The sequence below is a fragment of the Cavia porcellus genome, unplaced genomic scaffold (genome assembly GCF_034190915.1).
Source record: "Cavia porcellus strain 051 isolate PalLab524CR breed Dunkin Hartley unplaced genomic scaffold, mCavPor4.1 scaffold_7, whole genome shotgun sequence".
Taxonomy (NCBI): domain Eukaryota; kingdom Metazoa; phylum Chordata; class Mammalia; order Rodentia; family Caviidae; genus Cavia; species Cavia porcellus.
Genome location: NW_026947490.1, coordinates 13,946,413 through 13,963,519, shown reverse-complemented (window position 1 = coordinate 13,963,519; position 17,107 = coordinate 13,946,413). Strand labels below are relative to the sequence as shown.

The following is a 17,107-nucleotide window of genomic DNA, read 5'->3' as shown; positions in this document are numbered from 1 at the left end:
GTAGTGCATTGTTAATAGTTTTATTTGCAATTTTTTTCACTACTTTAATATCCTTTTATAGAGAGCTCTTATAAATATAAAAGATCAGCAACCTAACAAAATTGGCAAAGAACTTAATTCACAGAAAAAATAGAAATGATCCTTAAGCATATTGAAAAGGATGTTGGGGTTGGGGATCTAGCTCAGCAGCATATGCACCTGCCTTGCGAGCACACAGTTGTGAGTTTGATCCCCGGTACCAATAAAAAAAAAAAAAATAGGATCTCAAGCTGGGCATGGTAGCACAAACCTGTAATTCCAGCACTCGGGAGGCTTTTTCAAAAAGAAAAAAGCGAAGTGGAATTATGGCACATATAAAGAACTATGGTAGGATATCAAAGAGTTTGCCAGCCATTGAATGTACCAGGGCCAACAGAGGGAGGTTGAGTGGATAAGGAAGCACAGAGCAGCATGAAAGTAAGAATAAACAATAGCTGGCATTGTAGGTATATGCTGTCACACACCACGAGGCTGCTTACCTGGAATCCTGGTATCCCAGCACTCAAGTCACCCAAGGCAGGACCATCAACAAATTTAAGGCCAGCCTAGACTATATGAACGCCATCTTGAACCAAAAAAATTTAAAAACAAATTTTTTTTAAATGAATAATCTATAAGTACTATAGAAACTTCAGATTGACACTGCTAAATATGGCAGAGAACAGGTCTCTTTATAGAGGTTTTATTAATCATACATTACCCAGTCTTTTTGTGATTACTTTAGGCTAAAAGCAGGCCCATAGTCCATTTTCAGGGGAAGCATTAATGCTGAAGTCATTATTGTCTGTTGCCTTGGAAATGGTGACAGATCTCCCTAGTATATGTGTTTGCTGATTTGGCTATTTGTGAAGATGCTTAGTGTTAGAATAATTTGAACTTGGTTTGGTTTAAAATGTACCATTCCTGTTACTTAGCTCTCTGATGTGTGCATCAGCATAACTACATCACTAAATGTTATAAAAGTTGTTTACATCCAGGAATACCACACATTGACTACATACTGGTTTGGTTTTGGGTTTGATTTGGTTTGCTTTGCTTTAAAACCCAGTATTGTTATGCATTTTCCAAACTGTTACTTCATGCACTTAAATTCAGGATTATTCATTTCTACAAGTTCTATGAGAGGGTGTAGGAAGACAGTAACCAATAAAATATTACACTTTTATATAGCGAAAGGTAAAAAACATTAATTTTTTTATCATTAAAAAACATTTCAAGCTGGAAGCTCCTTGACGTCCTTTGGATCAGAAACGTCAAACAGCGGTACCTTATCCCAAAATAGTGCGGTTGGATCTGCCTTTACACAGGATACAAGATCTATAAAAACACAGTTATCTCAAGGTAAACAGTTTTTTCTTCAGATATTTTTATTCTAAATAAAGATTTTTATCTTTCTCTAAATGTAAGAGCTCTTATATTTGTAAATTACATGTATAATTTCAGGTGGATTCTTTACAATCTTTTCTCCCAATTGATGTACTATTGAATTAACTTTTCTTTACACCTTTTAGAAGTCTAAGATCACAAAACTTAACTGGTGAGCATACTCTGTTTGACTTTTGTTTGCAAAGCAATTATATAACTTATAAATAACAGTGTATCAGACCAGTCAAAAATGTATCTTTAAAAATGAGTCATCCTAGACAAATTTGAAATAGCCTTTGAAAAAAATAAACTGTTCCATGAAATTCTTATAGGATGTAGACTATTTCTTCTCAGTGTGTACCACTCACAAAGTGCTTCTAAAAAATACATGTCCTGAGACCTACTATTATCAGAATCCCTGGAGCCCGTTACTTACATTTTAGTGAGTTTTGTGAAGAATCCTGTTTTAAGTTTTTGATCTGTCTTCTATCAGCCAGTCTCTATGATCATAAAACCCCACATCTTCTTTTAATCACCAGTAAACTGGGTATTATTGGTTCATTGGTTTACATGAATCATTTACTTTTGAATAACACGATGTAAAGTTATTTCAAAAAGATGCTATATTTATAATTTTTAAAAGCTGTTGACTGGGCTGGAGATTCAGCGCAGTGGCATAAGAACCTCCGTGACAAGCACAAGGTCTCAAGTTTGATCCCTGGTACAAAAAAAAAGAGTAAAAAGCCATTGACTATAACAATCAAGCCAATCTAAACATAACGTGATATCTCAGTTGTTTTGAAATAGTATCTGCTATTCATGTCAACATAAAATATCTTAATTATTATACATTACACATATTTTAGAATTCATGGGCTGGGGATTTAGCTCAATGGCTTAAGCGCCTGCCTGGCAAACACAAAGTCTTGAGTTCGATCCCCAGTACCAAAAAAAAAAGAATTAGAAACATATTTTAGAATTCTTTCCTTACTAAGGAAGTACTTAATCTCTCTAAGGATTAGTTTCTTAAACTATAAAGTGAGACTTTCCTGGAGTGTTCACACTTACATAACATATATGATCCTCACCACATAGAACATGGTTAGTATAGGTTAACGGTCTTAACTGTAGCTAACATCAAACTTAGCATTAAAGCCCCAGAAAAATTCTTACTGATACAATACTAATACAAATACAAACATCTGCTATTGCTGCTACTCACTGTTTCCTGGAATTTTCAGCTGTATCAGGTACACATGAGGCAGTAAATACGAGGCATAAATATTGGAATTAGCACTAGTTACTAATTTTGTGCTTAGAATTGACAACTCACTGAAAAACAAAAATTAAGACTTAAATTAGAGGTAAAATATAAAATAACCGTGCAAAATTCAATAAGTCTTAAAACTTACCCTATGCTATGAAACAGAAATAAAAGGCTGATAATAATAATGACAGATAGAAGTTTGACATTAATGACAAATATGAAATACATAGGATATATAACTGGTTTCTATGGAGAAAAATGCAAAATGTAATACACATCACATACTATAATAGTGAAGAATGTCTTATTTCTAGATAAACAATTCAGGATAGATACTTTTCATAATAAATTTATACTTTTGATCAGGAAGATTATCTTTAAATGAAGATATAGATCAGAACATACTTAAAAAATAAAAGTAATGGCTTACCTGCTTGAAAGTAAAATATATGTAAGATAAAGGAATACAGGAGTAAATTTTAAGATGAATAGAACAAAATAAAAAGTCAGAAACAGTTCTAGGTTTAAAAATTTAACAGCTGGCCGGTGTAGCTCAGTAGTAGAATGGTTTGCCTAGATGCATGAGGTCCTAGGTTCAATCCTGAGCACACCCTCCTGTTTAAAAAGTAGATTAAAGTGTCAAATTTGTTGGTTGTTGTGACACATGCCTATAATCCTATCTCCTTGGGAGACTAATGCAACAGGATCACAAATTTGATCCCAGCCTGGGGAATTTAACAATACCCTGTCTCAAAATATAAAAGGATCAGGAATGTGACTTAGTAGGTAGAGTACTTGCATAACATACCTGGGTTTAATCCTCAGGACCAAAGGACAAAATTTCATTTTATTGAAAGAAAGTTAGATATATTTACGTGACTATTGTCAAAGACATGGAGCATTAAAATTTCACTAACTAAAAATTCTGAATTTTACAAAACAAAACACCTAGAATTCTCTTTTAATTGTAATAAGAATGTGAAAATTACTTAAAGGAATGTGTTTTTATTATGCTGAAATAGTTTCTGGATTTATTCCTAATACTATATCCACATCACCTATATTTCCCCATTTATAGCAAAATTGGCATCATGATTATAATATGAAAAATAACGAATTAATTTAGTACTTTATTTAATTGCCCTATCCCATGTATTTCTGTAATACTTCTTAGTCACAGCATCTTTTTTCAGAGAGAAAGACTTGAGGGAGCTGGGAATATATAGCTCAGTGGTATAATGCCTTCCTGGCAAACAAGAAGTCATGAATTCGATTATATAATTATTTTGTTATAGACAAAAACTTACATAAACCATCATAATTTTCCCTTACAATTTTTTATATGTACATTTTAGTGTTTCTATTAATCAAACTTGATTTTTAAATGCTTTAATGATAATTTAAATGTTTTGGCTAACATGATTTAGCCATTAATGGCTAGAAGTGATGATACATGTTTGTAATTGTATACTTTAGGTAAAGTGTGAACTTAGGGAGTATTGCCAATAAATTATCCCTGAACTAAACTATTACCAGCACTTACCAGTTTACTGGTTTGGAGCTTATGTGTACAGAGGTATGTGGAAATATTTTGCATAAAATGAGCGTAATATTTAAGCAGAATGTCATATTCTGGTACAGCAGTATTATAGGGACAAAAAAAATGATGAAAGTACTAGTGTTTTATTCTTCTGTTCAGATGGTAGCAAGATTCTGACCTCATAAAAGGAAAAATGGAAATTCTGAAGTTTAAGCCCCAAATTAGCCAAAAACTTACCAAGACATCTATACAGTGGCAAAGAATGAACACGGCTACTATATAATTATCTGAAGGGTTTATTTGTTACTGACCTTTTAGTTTTTATGTTTCATTACCCAAGCCCCAGCCTGAGTTATTTAAAAACCACCTACCTTGGTTTTCTGTGCTTTATTTTGTTGTAATAGAACTCAATGAAACAGTATTGCTTAATAACCAGCTTGCTAAGAATAATCAAATTTGAACTTTGACCTAATAAGCAGATTAACTCTTAATTTTTGCTAAAAATTTGAATTGTTAGAAGTTAAACCCTAGAACCTTTTCAAAAGGGCTAGATTATTTTGAAATTCCCATTAGAATAGTTGATTATCTTTTGGTTACATTTTAGGTCATTCAAGCCCTCAGTTAGATCCTTTGAGAAAAAGTCCAACCATGGAGCAAGCAGTACAGACCGCCTCAGCCCACTTACCTGCTGCAGCACCTGTTGGGAGAAGGAGCCCTGTATCAACCAGGCCTTTGCCATCTACTAGCCAAAAAGCAATAGAGAATCAAGAGCACAGGCGAGGTAGAACTTGAGCTACTTATTATTCTTGATTGACCGATCAGTATTTTTTGTTCACCTCATTAAGAGAATGTTACTTTATAGGGTTGATTCTAGGTTTAAACTGAATTTAATAGAATATTCAAGCTTTCAGGTTTGACTTGAAATGGTATTGGGGAAATTGCACAGGTTTTTTTTTTTTTTATGGGATTTTTTTCTACCCGTTTTCAACTTTACAAAAGTTTTTATGTATCCTGAGTTGATTTGTCACTTTGCATGTCTCCTTCCACAGCTGAATTACACAAAGTTTCAAGACCAGAAAATGAGCAACTCAGAAATGATAGCAAGAGACAAATAGGTAAGTTACTTGAATCTGAAAGCCATATTCTTTGCTTCACAATAGAGAGCATTTTAAATGTATAATACATGATGACTGAAAAAGTGGAACACAGAACTGGACTTGATGGCACAAACATGTAATCCTAGCACTCAGAGGCAGAAGGATGGTAAGTTGGAGCCCAGCCCTGGCAACTTAGGTATCCTGTCTCAAAAAGTGTAGCTCAGTGTAAAGGCTCTGGGTTCAATCTCTAGTAAGAGACAGAACTGTAAAAACAACAGAACAAAATTACTAGGTCTGGGAGTACCTCCATGGTAGAGTGCTATCATGTATGAGATGCTAGGTTCAATTCCTAGCACTACAAAGAAAAAACAAACTGGTGACATCTACCTAAGGTGTGTAGTTCAGTTGATTGATTCCGTGGTTTTGAAAATGAATAATTATGTAATACTTTACCATTAGAAAGCTGGATGGTGGGCTTGATATACCTGTCTTCACTGATTTAAAAATTTTTTATTACTATAATTATTTTCTTTGGGGGGCATTTGGGGTTTTTTGATTTTTTTTTTTTTTTTTTTTTTTTTTTTTTTTGAGAAAGGGTCTCACTCTGTAATTCAGGTTGGCCTTAAAGTCAGTGTGTAGCCCAGACTGTCCGCAAACTGCAGCAGTCCTCCTGCCTCAGCCTCCCAAGTGCTAGAATTACAGTTGTGTGCCACCCACTCACTTATCATTACTTTTAAATAAAGGTTTTGTTGGTGTTCGGGTTTTTGGTTGGTTGGATTTTGGGGTTTGGGTTTTTTGTTTTGTTCGTTTGTTTTTTGGTTTTTTTCCACCCCTGAGATAATGGTCTCACTCAGACCGGCCAGAGTGAACTCAAATTCATGGTAATCCTCCTGTCTTAGCATTGAGAGTGCTGGGATTAAAGAGGTACCTACCACATCTGGCAAATAAAGTTTTTTGTGTGTGTTTGAGTGGATGTGCATGTGTGTGTTGTACTAGAAATTGAATCCAGAACCTTCAGATTTAGCTACAATTCTGCGACCCTTGGTATTTTTTAGTTTGAGGTAGGATTATCTCCTTCAGCCTCCCAGAGTGCTGAGATTACAAACAAACGCCACCACATTGTGAAAGGTTTTATAAAATATTACATCTCTACAAAAAATTCTACTTGATTATAGATTTGTCTTTTCATATGTTCATGACTATTACCTTGCTAGTATGATTCATACATTGATGTTTAGAACTTGGTTCTGTGGCTTGCTGTTTATACAGTTTTTGTATCAATTTCTTATTACAATTATGAAATTGTTTTGATTGTTTCCTATATTTGATTGTTTCCTATATTACATGCTTGGAAAGTTTCTCAGTTGGGTTTGGGAAAGTGCTTTGGTGGTAGAGCATGTATCTATCATGTATGAGGCCCTGGGTCCAATCCATCCTCAGTACCAGAGAGAAAAAGTTTCCTCCTTATAATTACATAAATCCAGCAGGATGTAGTGGCACATACTCATAATCCCATTATTTGAGAGGTTGAGAGAGGAGAAGGATCACCATGATTCAAGGCTAGCATGAACTACGTAGAAAGACCCTGTCTCAAATAGGAAAAAAAAAATTATTCCGGGGCCTTTTTTTTTTTGAAGTGCTTAAGAATTTTAATTTTCTTTCCTGGTTGTTGATTCAGTAAAGTTTTACATTTGCTTTGTTTCATATTCTGTAACATTTACCCAAAGCAATCATTTTATTAATTTCAAATTTATTATAATTTAATACACCTCAAAATTTAAAATCTAATTTCAAAATTACAAATCTAATGTATAATTTTTATTTCATCATTAGAAAGTAGTTAATTTTATCAGTTTAAGAAACCTAGAGTTGGCTGGTCCGATGGCAGTGGGTTATCAGAACTTACTAACATTAGTGTCACTAAAGTTGGTATACTAAACCCCCCCCCCCCCCCCGCTGCTAAATTTGACTGGCTTTAAAAAAATTTAAAAAAAAAAAAAAACCCTAGAGTTGTGCATGATGACACATGCTTGTAATCCTAGCACTTAGGAGACTGAGGCAGGAAGGATGCCACAAGTTCAGGCCAACCTGAACTACAAAGCAAGCCCTTGTCTCAAAAAAAAAAAAAAAAGCAGCAGCCAAGACACAGTGTTTGTAAATGTGTACTTTTTTTTTTTTTTTTTTTTTTTTTTTTTTAATCTTTTTAAGACAAGGTTTTCCAGTGCAGTTGGGAGTTTGGGCTGGCCTGGAATTTGCAGCCATCCTCGTGCCTCAGCCTCCCAAGTGTCAGGGTTAAAGGCATTCACTGCCATGCCCAGCTTAAATGTGTACTCTTATTTCTCCTATATTTTGATTATCTTTTAGTTTGGAAAAGGAGACAACTCTTCTCAAAATACTTGCCATAATTTTATTATCATATAAAGTTTAAAATAAAAATATATTTCATTGCTCTTCAGAACTCAATACTCTATCCTGTCACCAAAGTTCCTTAACTAAATATTCATTCAAATTTTTCTCTTCAATATTACAGACGTAAACATCTGTACTCAGAAGTTTGGTTTGGTTTGGTTTGATTTGGTTAGTTTTGAGTTTCGTTGGTTTGGGGAGTTTTTTTGAGACAGGGTCTCATTATGTAGTTCACGCTGTCATTGAACTAACTATGTAGCCCATGTTGGCCTTAAACTTGTGGCAGTTGTCCTGCTTTAGCCTCCCAACTGCTGGGATTACAGGCATGAGCCACCACACCACCCACGCCCAGCAGTTTGGTTGTTTTGAGACACAGAGTCTTACTATGTAGTCCAGGCTGGCCTGAAACTCACTGTGTAAATCATTGATCCCCTTGCTTCAGCCTCTGGAGTGCTGGGATTATAGTCAGTGCCACCTGCCTGGCTTGATTGAACCCAGGCCCTATTTTTTGCTAGCCAAGTGTTTTACCACTAAATGCTATAACTCCAGCTCCAGAATTTTATTGACAGATCTGCATTTCTAGCATACAGACAAGTCATTTTAGTAGTAAAGTTGAATGTTCTAAACATACTGCTTCTTTAGACTTAAATGTCTGGACATGTTTCTGTGGGCTTTTCTGGCTTGTTTTCTCAAATCCAGGCAGTTTGCCAAACCTCACCAAACAAGTGAACACAAATCTGTATGTATCCTTGTAGTCACTTCTGATCTTTGTCAGCATATATTAAACATTTCACATAATTATAATCATTAAATTCATATTGTTGTTTTATGCTCTGCATTTTTGCAGTGAACTTTTTTTTGAGACAGGCTATCACCATGTAGTCCAGGCTGGCCTCAAACTCACTGTGTACCTCAGGCAGACATCAGACTCACAGCAGACCTCCCTGCCTCAGTCTCCAGAGTGCTGGGGTTGCTGGAATGTACCACCATGCCTGGCTTTTACAGTTAATTTACATCAAATTCAGTTCAGTTTCATATTTCACTTTTTTATTATTTCTCTTATGTTGGCTATTATGTTCCCAAGTTTTCACTATAAAATTATCCTATTTTTGTGTTTTATCAATCTCATGTGATTGACTAAAACGTGTTATGTAGAGAGACTGACTACATAGGTATGTCTAGGAAGGCTTCAATATTGTGTAGTCAGAGAAAGTGAAATGAAGTAGAAGTGTTTGGACCCAGTGAAGACTGGTGCTTCCTGTCCATTTTATAGAAATATACTAATATCTCAAACCTTTTAGTTTGTGCTCATAAACATTGACATATTTTTCTTACTGTAAATCTTCTTTCCCTGACCCGGGGCTCCCTCCAGTGAGGAGCTGGGCCCGCGTTCCCTCCGTCTCTTCCACATGCTGGGGATTTCCCGGGTTGCCCCTCTCCCCGCAGTGGGGGAACCCCAACACGCCAGCCACCATGCACCCACCACCCGGTTTCCCACACTTCACAGAGCGCAGAGGGGGGTAGCTGGGTGGGGGGGGTGTCCAAGGCCCCAGAGGGTGGTGCTGGCCCAAGGTCACCCCATGGCGGTGGGGCAGGGCCCTGCCACCAGGTCCCCTGCGGGTCAGCTGTTGCCTGGCTCTGGGGTGCACTATGGGGTGAGAGAGCGAGGGGAGCCCAGTGGCTTCATCCCTTGGCTTCTGAGACCTCCCCCTTTTCTTGTCGACCCCCCTTGTCCCTCTGTCCCTCATCTCTCAGGGCACTGGGCAGGGGCAATCCTGGAACAAGGGGTGAGGAGGAAGGAGCTGCCTGGGCCCGCTCAGGTTCCAGCTGGGCGCCCAAGTTCACGGCTGGCTGCCACTCCACACCTCCAGACCTGCCCCTCCTGACTGGGGGCTGGGCGTGGAATTGTGGGGGACACAGCAAGCAGACAGTGCCCAGCGTCCAGCGGGGGACCGGGGGTGGGCTCACCCTCAGGCCACCAGGATGCAGAGCCACCATCGGTGAGTTCCTAGCACTCCAAGGTGACTCCTGTTGTAACGAGTCAGAGGGCCTGGCCCCCTATACCCAAGGAAAACGCTGCGGGACTGAAGGGCACAGGCCTGGGGCAGCAGCACTGTGAGCAACCCCTGTGCTCCAGGGTGAGTGAGGCCACACTTGGGCAGAAAGCCTGGCGGCTGGGGAGAGAGTGCAGACCTATGACAGTGGCAACTGGGGTGACAATAGAAAAAAAAGAAAAGAAAAGGAAAAAAAAAATCTTCTTTCCCTTTATCCTTTGCATAAAAGGCTTTCTTTTGAGACCCACTATGTTTCTAGCACTTTGTAGGTTTGGGGACTATAGCAGTAAACAGAACAAAGCCTTTGCCCTTGAGGAATGTGTATTAATTTAATGTAAAGGCTCCAAACATGTTTGGTTATATATTCTATTAATAATGTATATGAGGGGCTGGGGATTTAGCTCAGTGGCATAAGCTCCTGCCTTGCAGGCAGACAGTCATGAGTTCAATCCCTGGTACCGATAAAAATGAAAAAGACCAAAAAAATAATAATAATAATGTATAGGAGTATGGAACCCACATATACAAACATTTATCATTTTATTTATGCTAGTCTTCATGTATTACATTTTAGCAGTTAATTTCTTTTATGTAAAAAATATAAACAGTAATGTCTACAGAGGCTTTTAAGCATTTCTGGTTTGGGCCATTTAGTGTAACAAGTATAATGACAACTTCTGCCCTAAGCCAGTGATAATGTACTAAGAACCCTTTGTATAAATTCTTTTTTTTTTTTTTTTTTTTTTTTTTTTTTTTTTGTCTTTTTCATTTTTATCGGTACCAGGGATCGAACTCACGACTGCCTGCTTGCAAGGCAGGTGCTTATGCTGCTGAGCTAAATCCCCAGCCCCATAAATTCTTTATTTACATAGTTCCAGGTGCTCCTGCAACTCCAAGAAGAGGGCGTGGAGGTCATCGAGGTGGCCGGGGACGGTTTGGTATCCGGCGAGATGGTCCAATGAAATTTGAGAAAGACTTTGATTTTGAAAGTGCAAATGCACAATTTAACAAAGAGGAAATTGACAGAGAATTTCACAGTAAACTTAAATTAAAAGGTAAGCTTTGATTTTTCTACTTAGAAAAATCTTGTTTGTGAACTAAGGATGTTTTCTAGATTATGTATTTAATTTTACTTGGTACAAATTTTATGGTATTTTGCTTTTCTTTAGAAGATAAACTTGAGAAACAAGAAAAACCTGTAAATGGCGAAGATAAGGGAGACTCTGGAGTTGATACCCAAAACAGTGAAGGAAATGCTGATGAAGAAGACCCACTTGGACCTAATTGCTATTATGACAAAACTAAATCCTTCTTTGATAATATTTCTTGTGATGATAATAGGTACTGTCTTTTAAGATGTTCTTCATGCTCTTAGAATATAAAGTATAAAAAATTACTTCCTATATAAATTCACCAGGTTGCCTAGTATGGTAGTGCCTGCCTATAATCCCAGCATTCAGGAAGCTGAGGTAAGAGTATCTCCACATGTTCAAGGCCAACCTGGGCATAAGCACCTGCCTTGCAAGCGCATGGTCGTGAGTTCGATCCCTGGTACTGATAAAAAAAAAAAAGAAAGAAAAGAAAAAAACTACATTGATTAGGACTGTAATCACATTTGTAATTAAGTGTTAATAATTAAGACAGAAGCATTCATTCATGTAAATAAGACTTTCTCCTGTATAGCTTTATACTGTAGTTCATATGAAGCCAGGACCAGGATTATATTTCTTTGACATTTGCTGATGCAGTAAAACTGCCATATTGTAATAAATACGGGTCTAGAAAATTACCAGTACATTACTGTGAGGTGAAAAGACTATGTCTTATAAGAGTTCTAGAAGTTGCCCACTCAATTCATACTGTCTGTTCTGGCTGCAGTTTGGTGCCACCTGGTAACCATTGTTAGCTTCAATTAAACACAGAGAGGGAAGATGATTCTGTTGTGGGAACGTACAGCGCTTGTATGCCATGGACAGCTGAGATGGTTTAGACAAGTCTTTTTTTTTTTTAATGCTTTTTTAATTGAGTTTTTTTTTTTGAGAGGAGCTGTTGGTTTTTTGTGTTTCTTTTTCCCAGTTACATACAGTACCTGCATTTTGAATCTAGGGAGTATTCTTATTTTGAGACAAGATCTCACTAAGTAACCCAGGCTGGGCCTGAACTTGAGATCCTTCCTCCACAGCTTCCCAAGTAGCTTGAATGCTCATTTTAAATTGATTTTTTGTTATTCACCTTAATTTAGGAACTATACTATGTATTTTTGCTGGAAAATGTTCTTTTAAACAGGATATGCTAAAGGTGATTTACTTTTATAATAGAGAACGGAGACCAACCTGGGCTGAAGAAAGGCGATTAAATGCTGAAACTTTTGGAATTCCACTCCGTCCAAACCGTGGCCGTGGAGGGTATAGAGGAGGCAGAGGAGGTCTTGGTTTCCGTGGTGGCAGAGGACGTGGTGGTGGCAGAGGTGGTACCTTTACTACTCCTCGAGGATTTCGTGGTGGATTCAGAGGAGGTCGTGGAGGAAGGGAGTTTGCAGATTTTGAATATAGGGTAAGTCTTGTATGCTTTGGCATTGGCATTCAGTTTTATGAAAGTTTTATTTTGTGTAAATTATTTTGAGAGTATTAAAATAACTTCCCAGTTTGAATTTTCCATGGAAAATATACCTAATAATAATGTTTCTATTTTATGTTGTTTTATTTTTAAAAACAAGGTCTCACTGCGTAGCCTAGACTGATGCTGAGTTTGAAAAAATCCTTCTGCCTTAGCCTCCCTGGTGCCTGTATTACAGATATGTGCACCACCACACCTGGCAATGTTTCTGTAATTTTAAGACAGTAACTTCTTGGCTAATGAGTCTAAAAAATTCTTTATCTGTTCTTAGTTCTTTTCAACTTGAAGTAAGAGATGGAGATATGATGATTTTTTTTATCCGCATCATTGGGGATTGAACCTAGAGCTTTCACATGGAGCTATATCCTTAATCCCTTTTTATTTTTTATTTTGAGACACAGTCTTACTAAGTTATCCAGGCTGACCTTGAACTTGCTATAATCCTGTCTCAGTCCCTCAAAACTACAATTGCAGATGTGTACCATTGTGTCCAGCTAGAAGTATAATGCACATTTTTTTATGTAGTGCCATAGTTTTAGATTTTGTGAACTACTTAGGGAAAAAATATTCCGCCCATCCCAAATCTGTGAAGAGATTGAATTAAGGTTATTTCTTCTTTAAAAGAAGGGTTTTTTCTTCTTAAAAAGACTTGGTGGCAGCCAACTGTGATCCCAGCACTTGGAAGACTGAGGCAGGAGGATCATTGTGAGTTTGAGACCAGCCTGGGCTACAAAGTGAGCTCAAGGCCAGCCTGAACTGCATAGTGAAACCCTGTCTCAGAAAGAGGGAAAAGGGGGTGGGGAGTTTCCTCAGCACAGACAGCATAAACTGCTTTGTGTTCTTTCTGCTTTTCCATCCAAAAGGCTGGTATGGGCGCATGTCCTTGTTAACTGTTGGACTGGCCTTTCCTCCTTCATTCACTGTGCTGCAGATATATGTACTTACTCTTGCTTAGTGCCCAGATTGTTCCTATCTCAAGATTGGGAGGGGAGGGAATTGTTTTCTGGCTTTTTGGAAAGGTTTTCTGTTTGTTTGTTTTTGTTTTGGGGTTTTTGAGACAGGTTCTTGCTAGGTAGCCCAGGGTAGCCTCAAATTCATGGTAATCCCTCTGCCTCTGTCTCCCTAGCGCTAGAATTACAGGTGTGCACCACCTCTGGCAACCTTGGGACCTTTTTACCCAGTTTTTCTGCCTAGAATATTCAGTTTACAAACTTACATATATACTCACATGCTCAAGTACTCTCATTGTTCACTGCCCCTCCCCTTGGGGAGAGGCCTTACTGTGTAGCCCAGACCAAGGATCGTCCTGCTTCAGCATTCCAAGTACTGAGTTTACTACATGTACCACTGTGTTGCTTTCTTCTTCCCCTTTTGTGATCTCTTACATGCAGAGCTTTTTATCAATTATATCAGCTTGGACTTTGTATGTTTCTGCCCTGCATTTCTTTCTTTACCTGCTTTGTGTCTGCTGTCAGCATCCTTAGCATTTTCTTGCTCTTTGGCTTTGTACACTTTGTCTTCTCCCAGTGTTCTGTGTTGGCTAGTCGTATACTCCTTACGTGATGGAGGTACCTTGATCATGATCCATTTCTACATGACCATATTCATTGCTTTAGATGTCCTTCCAGCTACAATGATAACCTACTATAGGTCTTCAAATCTTCATTCTCTGTTTACTCTACTTCAGGTATACCAGGTACTGCTTAAAGCACCCAAGGACAATTTTTTGTTGAAGATCACATTGAATCAGCTTGATTTGAAAAAAAGAAAAAAAAGTATGTTTAAGATTAGGTACAACTGAGGATTACAGTAATAGTTGCCAATGTCTCATTAATGAGTAAGCTGCTTAGACTGTCAGTTTTAACAACTGTGAAAAGATAATTTTAATCTACAATACAAATTTAAAGATCATTAAACTTGCCAGGAATGGTGGCACACACCTATAATCCCAGCGCTCTCAGAGGCTGAGGCAAGGGAATTGTTGCAATTTCATGACCAACCTGGGCTACAAAGTGATCTCCTGACTGAACTGCATAGGAAGACTGTGTCTCAAAAAGACACACACACAATCATTATACTCTGAGTTTCAAAACAGCTGAGAGGCCTGACCTTCTGCATGAAGCTTCTTCTGTAGTGCTTGTGTGGAGCTAGGCCATCCACCCCATTCCCAAGAGTTCTAATTGTCAGCCTATCACAGACACCACACCACACACTTTTGAGTGAAAGCTCTTCCCTTCCCCCCCACCCCTTTGAGGCAAGGTCTTACAATAATTTAGGCTGGCCTTGGGAACTCAACTGTGTAGTCCAGGATAGCCTGAAACTCACAACAGTCCTCCTGCTTCAACTTCTTGAGTACTGGGATTACAGATATACACCACCATGCCCAGTAGTATCTTTACCCTTTGGTTAAACTCTATCCATTATAAATATACAAGGTATGTATCCTTCATGATATTTTTTCAAATATTCGTAAATGTAGCTGCTTAGTTTTCTTTACCTGACTGGACTATTATCTCTGTGAACATCAGTCAAACCTTTATTGACTTAAAACTGTGTACATGCTGTATGTACTAATTAATACTTAGCTTTCTTGAAGTAATGTGATTTTTGTTTGAGCCTTTTGTTAAAACTTTCTCTGTATATTGCAGAATTTAAGCACATTGTAGACGTTATCTGTGAGAGTCTTTATTCCCTGTATGAGTAACAGATAGTCCAACATCTGCTTAAATATTTCAAAGAAGACTCAGATCCCTGAAGCATTGTTCTGATGATGAGAAGGCTCTAATGTTACATTGGACTGCCTCCTGTTCTTACTGTGTGAGAAGAGCACTTGATATTTGCAGCTTCATTTCACATTACCTTTCAGTGTACCTGATTAAAGCAGATTAAGTCAACAGTCATTTCTTACACACTGCTTGATTCCAATCCTAACCTCAAGCTTTTACCAACTATACTAATTCTTCCTATAAACCAGGCACTCTGCTAGGCACTGATATAACAAACCAATATAATTCCAGCCTTTTTGGTATTTACAGACAAGAAGGGACACCGGCACAGCTAAAGCCAGGCATCCTTTTTCACTTACCCTACACAGTCTTGCCCAAAGTTTACTCTGTCTCTGGAAAGTCCTATTCATTCTATACTGATTACTTTTCTGACCTCTGTAGTATCTGCCTATATAGGCACACAATTTAAGTATATTTGTACCCTGCTTCCTGTATTTTGTTTTGTTCCCAGCCCAGTGGGAACTTTTTTCTACTTTTCTTTCCACCAAGACACTTATCTTAGTATACAGCCATAGTGGGCTTGAAATTCTTACTGTGTTGGTTAGAAGAAATTCACGGCTTTTGATCTGTCGCCCACACTGGTAATTCCAGCTGCTCACAAAGCTGAAGCAGAAGGATTGTAAGTTTGAGACTAAACATGAAAAGGACAGATGATGCACACACTCAGTGATAAAGCACCCCCAGGGTTCCATCCCTACCACCACAGAAAAGAAAAAAACACAAAGAGAAAATAAATTAAATATTTCAGCCTTCTACAAAACAAGGTGTGTCAGTGTAGCCAGCACTGCAACTGTGCATTACAAAGTTGAGTGACTCTTCTCTCCACCAAGAGTCCTGACCTTAGCAACCTGTATCTTTTAAATCATATGATCTGTGCATGAAGGAGATTTAATTTGAGGATTAACTCATTTCTGAAACATCATCTGCTTCTCTACAGAGATGGGTCATTGCAACAGCCTTCATGAAATGAGTTAGCTTGGTTCTTTGTTTAGTTTGTGTCTGAGCATACATAAGTTTGGTTGTTTTATGAAAACATAAGTAAACATGGAAAGAAGATTTTTTTTTTTCTTTTCTTTTTATCGAACTCACGACTGCCTGCTTGCAAGGCAGGTACTTATGCCGCTGAGCTAAATCCCCAGCCCCTGGAATCATAGGTTTTTAGAGTCCTTTAAAAATCAGCCAAACCAGAACTTCTCATACTCTGCCCATATAACACAGGAAATTAAGTATCCTGAGAAGTTGTTTGTTCCAGGTGCAAAAAGCAAAACAATGCTAGAACTCACCATCTTGATTTTTAGTACAGTTTTCCTTAATGATAATATTTTAAATGTAAACATTTGGTCCTGTGGTGTTTTTGTCTCTTTTTTGGGGAGTAGGAGTGGAGATTAGGATTGGATCATAAGCATGTAGCCAGCTCTCATTTTATATGCTGCTGCCAAGATGCTTAAACTTAACACCATGATGGACATGACCGTGCGTTTGAGTGCCATGTTTTTCAGACAGGATGCAGAGAAATGAGGCATCTGAAATGACTCAGCATGATACTCTCTTCCCCTCCTTCTGTTCCCTTTTTAATTTTCTCCTCTCCCTTACCTCCCCCCCCCCATCTCTCTTCCCACTTCTCTCTTTCCCTCTCCCCATCCTCCCCTGTCTCTTTTTTTTTTTTACCTTTCAGAAAACTACAGCTTTTGGACCCTAAAAGGTCTGGATTGTCATACTGCTTTCTGAAAGGTAAAAAAAAAAAGGTGGGGAGATATGAAGATTGGCTTTGGTGGGCGGCAGCAGATTCATCTATTTCTTGTACCAACTTAATACTGTCCCATATTTCTTTCAATATAATATTCTCTAAGTGATTTGGTGTACATAGATGAAGTTATATATGAGATTATATTTGAAATCCAGCTAGATGAAAGAAAATATCTTAACAGCAAAAGTAA

The 17,107-nt window shown here is 37.9% G+C and overlaps 1 protein-coding gene across 2 annotated transcripts in view; it reads left to right on the top strand.

The window, feature by feature from the left end:
• Lsm14a (LSM14A mRNA processing body assembly factor) overlaps positions 1-17,107 on the top strand; it is a 55,183-nt gene that overhangs the window by 34,767 nt on the left and 3,309 nt on the right. The window contains exons 4-9 of one of the 2 annotated variants that reach the window (XM_003467204.5): positions 1,258-1,380; positions 4,816-4,992; positions 5,261-5,326; positions 10,641-10,823; positions 10,938-11,109; positions 12,087-12,321. In XM_003467204.5, coding sequence (XP_003467252.1) covers positions 1,258-1,380; positions 4,816-4,992; positions 5,261-5,326; positions 10,641-10,823; positions 10,938-11,109; positions 12,087-12,321 — 956 coding nt within the window. The remainder of the gene's footprint in view (positions 1-1,257; positions 1,381-4,815; positions 4,993-5,260; positions 5,327-10,640; positions 10,824-10,937; positions 11,110-12,086; positions 12,322-17,107) is intronic. The other variant, XM_013149790.3, reaches the window with a different exon arrangement.